General features: G+C 31.6%; 1 protein-coding gene across 1 annotated transcript in view; it reads left to right on the plus strand.

Annotated features, from left to right (window-relative positions):
- LOC122790581 (extracellular calcium-sensing receptor-like) overlaps positions 1-6,264 on the plus strand; it is a 497,373-nt gene that overhangs the window by 79,489 nt on the left and 411,620 nt on the right. Inside the window, exon 2 of the mRNA XM_044058106.1 lies at positions 238-499. Within this exon, the coding sequence (XP_043914041.1) occupies positions 238-499 (262 nt within the window). The remainder of the gene's footprint in view (positions 1-237; positions 500-6,264) is intronic.

A 6,264-nucleotide genomic window follows, 5' to 3' on the forward strand; every position in this document is an offset into this window, starting at 1 on the left:
TGTTCTGAATTTTTGATGTTATCAGTTTTTGGTTACTAGGGGTCAATATTAGAACATTCGAAGTTCTGAAACTTCGATGTTCTAATATAGACCCGAAAAGTTGGATGTGTAGAGGATTTGGAGGATCTATTTCAACACAACCTCTTTGATTCAGAGGCTGCAACACAAGAATGTGTTGTTACAGCCCTATATTTGGGAGGGTTGCAGCATGATTATCTTAAGGAAATGATTTTGCAGAGTAAAACAAAAAGTGGTAGCATCTTGGGGAGATATTATGGATAAAATAAAGGAGATGGAAGTGAAAGAAACCACAGAAGATAAAAAATCATATGCAATAACACTGAAAGAAGTCAAAAAACAAATAAGAGAGGAAGAGGGTGGAAGAGAGGTTGTGAAAAAGAAGTACATTGTACATCTCAGCAGTAAGAAAGAAACAGAACTTGAAAAATATAAAGTATGGGACACAGTTATTGCAGCCTTGGGAAAACCGCCTAATGAAGTAAGAGCTTTTATTTGTCTGAATAACGAGACTTTTTGTGACATATTTGAAGCTGGTCAATATATGGAGAATTTCTCAGAGAGGTTCAAAAGAAAGAAAGACTGTAGTCCATGGAACTCTTACATAGTGCCATAGTGCAAACTTTTAATAGAGAGAGAGAGAGAGAGAGAGAGAGAGAGAGAGAGAGTGAGAGAGCAAAAAAAGAATTACTGCACAATTTTGAACGGAGATGGATAAGGACGTATTAAAAGACTGTTTTAAAACTTTATGTAAGATATGATGGACAGACAAAAACTTGTTTTCTTTTTGTGGAAAGAATGATCATTTAATAAGCAAATGTGATAAGAGAAAATGTTTTGTTTATGGAAAAAGTGGGACATGAAACAAAGAAATGTGAATTGATGTGTAAAAATGTGGAAAATGGGAAAATGGGACATGACTCAGTTAACTATGATGAACAATTACAGGTTGAGCAAAAAGAGCAGACACAAATATATGTCCATAATGTTGCAGAAAATGTTAACCATGAAAAACAAAAAAATATATAAAAAGAAAATAAAAGAATATAAAGAGAATGAAAATGATGAAGGCGAGGAATTAGTACTAGAAACTAATGAAGAGGAAGACAGTAACTGGGAAATAATAAGACCTAAAAGAAATTCATTAGGGAGAAGAGTGAAAGACAGAAAAATAAAAATAAAAGTGTGATTATAAAAGAAAATAAAATGAAAGATAAGGGGTAAGATGAGAACCTGAGAGTGTTATCAATAAACATTAATAGTATAAAAAGTGTTAAAAGAAGATTAGGTGTATTGCAATGATGCATGTTACTTGACATGCACATAATTACCCTAGAAGATACAAGAACCTTAATGGAAGATGAAAGGAAGCACATGGAAAACTCATGGGTTGGGAACATTGTATGGAACATAGGAAGAGATAGATGTTCAAGGATTACTGTATTATGCAATGAAACAGTTAAGATCTTAGATTATACTTTAAGTAGTTAGGTGGAATAACAGTATTAGATATAATTATAAGGTATAAGAAAGGTGTATACAACTTATTACAATATGTACATATGTTCAAAAAGTCTTACATTATGCAGGAGTAACTATGGAAATAATATTGGTAGGAAATTTTAATTGTAATTTCAGGAAAAGAAAGAAGGGAATGATGTTAAAACGGTTTATGAAATAATTAAAAGTGGAAAGTTATATATATATATATATATATATATATATATATATATATATATATGGGATAATATACATTATACATATAGAAGAAATGAGATTAAGACAGAAATTGATTATTTTATAATATCTGATACTTTGAAAATTATAAAAAAGGAACAAAGGAAACAAGTTTTTCAGAGCATTTGGCTGTATGGGTAGAAGTAAAAGAAAACAAAGAATACACGAGGATAGGTAAAGGTATTAAAAGATTGAATAAAAAGGATTCAAATGAAGAAGAGAGAAAAGGAATTGACCAGTTATGAGAAGATCATGTAGAAATGAGAATATTTTATCAAAGTTGGACCGATTTGTGGTTAAGTTTTAAATGGAAGTATAATAAGTGTTTTTTAGAATGTTGAACGATGAAAAGAGAAAAAAAAATATAGGTTATTAAGTCAAACAGTATTCAGAGTAATATTAAGGGATAATAAAAACTTTTTTATGGAAGGAGAATGAAATCTATGAAATGAGTGAAGAGAAGATTAAGAAAATATTATATAAGGAAAAATACTTTTTACAAGGGAAAAAAAGATGTAGCTTCATATTTGAGTACATTGGTGAGAGAAAATAAGAGGGTAATAAAAGAATTGGAAACCAGTGAAGGAGAAAAAGTGAATACATACACACAAAAAAATGAGGTAATCGAACAGTATATAAAATGCAGAAGACAGAGATAAATGAGAGACAAATATGGGAATTAAATTAGTTAAGTACAGAGAAAAATGAGCTTATCAAAAAATATAAGTATTGGAGAACTTGCTGAAACCTTAAAAGACCTGGATATGGAAAAGGCAACAGGATTAGATGGAATTGAATATCATATGTACTATAATATGTAACCATTGGCAAAAATATATTTTGTAAAGGTTTTGAATGAGTGGTTAGAAAAAGGGAAATGAAAATGAAATATGTATGGGGGCCATGACATTTATATGGAAGAAAGGGAGGAATTTAATTATTAGGAACTGGAGACCAATAGCATTAAACAATACAGATTATAAAATATTTATAGAATAATAGGGAAAAGATTAGGAAAAGGTGTGGATAAACTGATGGAACCTATGATTTTTTTAAAAAAGGAAAGGAAGTCAGAATTTATTATTGGTGTTAAGACAGGTAAATCATATTATAAGTAAAAAAGTAGAAACTTAAAGTATTGGTTGGAGATGCAAACAAAGCATTTGATAGAATCCAATATGAGGAATTATGGTGTGTATTTACAGACTACAATGTAAGCAAAAAATAATAAAAGTTATAAAAGTTATAAGATCAGTATATGAGAATAATAATGTTAAAATAATATTAAATGGAATGTTAAGTAAATAAATAAGATTAGAATGTGACATAAGACAAGGTTGTCCAGCATGAAACATCTTAATTGCATTAGTAATGAATGTGATTGTAAACACAATGAACAGATAATAGCAAGGTATAGGATAATAGAGGGAATTTGTGTGCCAGTTATTCTTACTTATGCAGATGATATAGTTTAAATTACAAAAAAGCAAGAAATGGATGGAGCAAGGAATTAAGAAATCAAATAAGTACTTGAATATACTTGGTTTAAGCATTAACAAAGACAAAAGTAAAGGATTTTCATTACTAGGTGAGTTATAAGGTATTCATGTTAATGATGACGAGGTAGATATTCCAGAAATAACATTTGGGGCTAATATGAAGAAAGAAACACAATGAGAAAGACTGATACAAAAACTGAACAAAACATGTATTTTTTGGTGGTTATATAGATCATCATACAAGAAAAAGGTTTATTTAATAAATTATATTCTGTTAGGTAAGATTGCCAATTTGGCAAGTGTATATATAATCTCATCTAAGTATGAAAAATACCTGTTATTGATTATATTTTCATTTATGTGTGGATCAAGATTAAACTCTGTGAGGATAGGAATTTTGTATGCTTAGGAAAAAGGAGGAGGATTAGGACTAATAAATCATATTGTACATGCAGCTTCATTTTAATCTGCATAAAGTGATGAAGGGCTTAAAAGAAGAAAATAGGAACATAGTAAATGATCAAATATAAAGAAGCTTGAGAAAGTTTACGCTATGAGAAAGATTGAAGAATGGTATCAATAATGAGGTTAAAGACTATCACAATAAGATATAACTATGGAAATTAAAAATAGGGAGTGTGGAAAAAAGAATGGTATGAAATATAATGAGGGAATGTTATTATATTTATCCATGGAAAAACTTACATGATAAAAAAAAGAAATGCAATAAAAAGAAGAGTTATATGGAGGAAAAATGTATGAATACAAATATTTTATATGGCGATATGCCTTATAAAAAGGTTCAGGAGAGGGTATGTAACTCTTGTGGAGAGATTTAGATGATGGAACATGTATTTTTGAATTGTATGAGAGTTAAAAAATTGTGGGAAAATTATATGAAATTAGTGTATTCAATAATTCTAAAATTGTGAAAATATAAACATGAACATGATAGAATATGGGTATTATGTTTATAAAGGAATAAATGAAGAAAAAATAACTGATAAAATGTTTTATGTTTTATAAATATTATGGAATAAACAATTCAATGAGATAAAATATAATGAGAAATGGATATTGGAAGAAATTTTGAAAAAATATATGTTTTGGTTGTGGAAAAAAAGAGTGGGAGAATAGTTGAAATAATGAAAATGTATGACGTTATATGATTTAATGTAAGATGTAAGCAACTGTGAATCATGTACATATTGTAAATAATGCAAATAATGCATATAAGATGTTATATTCAGTAAAGAACCCCTACTCATCTACTCATGGCAAAAAGTGGAACTCCCATTCCTAGAGCAATAGCAGTTAGGAGAAGTGACTTGTGTAGTAGCATGGAAGCTGGAGGAGAAGGTGAGAATGTGAAGACAGAGGATTGTACAAATTCTGCAACAGATTTGAAGGATTTATGTCAAAAGAATTTATTTTTGGAGAGTGACAACCACATGGTGTTAGGAAAAGCTGAGGTGAAAACCCTGCAGTTGGGAGGGTTGCAGGATGGAAAGCCGCATAACTTGATAATAGCAAGAGGTGGAGGAAGATGGTTTAGATTGTGGGGTGCTATTGCAGACAAAATTCAAGGATTGGAGTGTAATGGGGCAAGAAGAAGATAGATAGTGAAAGAAGAAAAACGAGAAGGGATATGTGTAAAAAAGAGACATGCTGACATTGTGACTGAAGGGGTGGAAATTGAAGGAAGAAAAAGACATCAAACAAGAACATTTTTGATAAGAATTTAATCTAAGACTAAGAAACTTAAATAGATATAAAGTTTGGGACTCCGTTATTATGTCTTTAGATATAAATAAACCAAATAGGTTCATAGGTTCATAGGTTTATACTAGGCTATCTGCCCCAAGGCATTTATAAGCCTAGCCTGAATTTTTGTGGCTTACGCCACCCCTTATATGAAAAAATACTGTACCCATTAGTTTGTTGTGCCTCTGTCCAGCAGTGACACAGAGATGATTCCCGGGGTAAACCTACAATCTCCCATCCACAGGTCAAGATTTCTCTTGAACAGAGCCAGCGAGGTGCTCTGCCTCACATGGACCGGGACTCTATTCCACAGCATAGGGAGTCTCTGAGTGATAAATCTATCCCTCCAGCACATCCTATTTATATCCATGCTAAGGTTTAAGTCGCTTGCTCTAGTGGTTTTGGTGGATTTGGATTTTTTGAGGTGGAGCATGTCCATTAATTCCGGGTTGGACATGGCCTTGTATGTCAGGCACATGTCACCTCTGAGCAGACGGTATGCGAATGAATAGAGCTGGAGTTTCTTCAATCTGGCAGCATATGACAGATTTTGGAGTCCCTTTATCCTTTTGGTGAGAAACTTTTGGGGTCTCTCCAATTGCTGCAGATGTCGGGCGAGATACATCCCGAATGGGGCATTGTACTCGATCATTGGTCTGATAAGTGAAGAGTACAGGGGAACAATGACCTCACTAGATCTGGATGTGAATCCCTTCATGATGTGAGGGTATTCAATTTATTGGGGAAATAAACTCTTTGTGATGCAATTTTTGCATCTGGAGAAAAAAATTGGATTTTTTGAGGGGTTGTGAATTAAAGACTAATTTTTTCCGTGGAATAATTTTATTTTTACTGCACAAAAACAAAAGATACTTAAAAAGATAGTTGCTCAGTTCAGAATGGACACTGAAAGAATACATTAGAAAGTTTTTTGAAAGAAAAATGTCAAAGTGTTTTTCTGACTGTTAAAAGTATTGATAATAGAGGTGTATGGACTGGGGTGAGAATGTATTGTCTTACTGAACGTTGGAAATAATAATATTATGCAAATTTCAAGCATCAGAAATATTAAAGAGCAGGGGACTGTTAAGATACCAGAGCCAGCATAGAGGGTTTTTTTTTGTGGGTTGAGCAGGCATTTTCTTAATCAATATGATAAAAGGAGATGTTATCAATATGAGGAAACTGCACACACTATCAAACTTTGTGTTGGGGAATGTTATAAATGTAACAAAAAAGGACATTT

This window comes from Protopterus annectens, chromosome 16.part0 (genome assembly GCF_019279795.1).
Source record: "Protopterus annectens isolate FY-2018-M chromosome 16.part0, PAN1.0, whole genome shotgun sequence".
Lineage (NCBI taxonomy): Eukaryota > Metazoa > Chordata > Ceratodontiformes > Protopteridae > Protopterus > Protopterus annectens.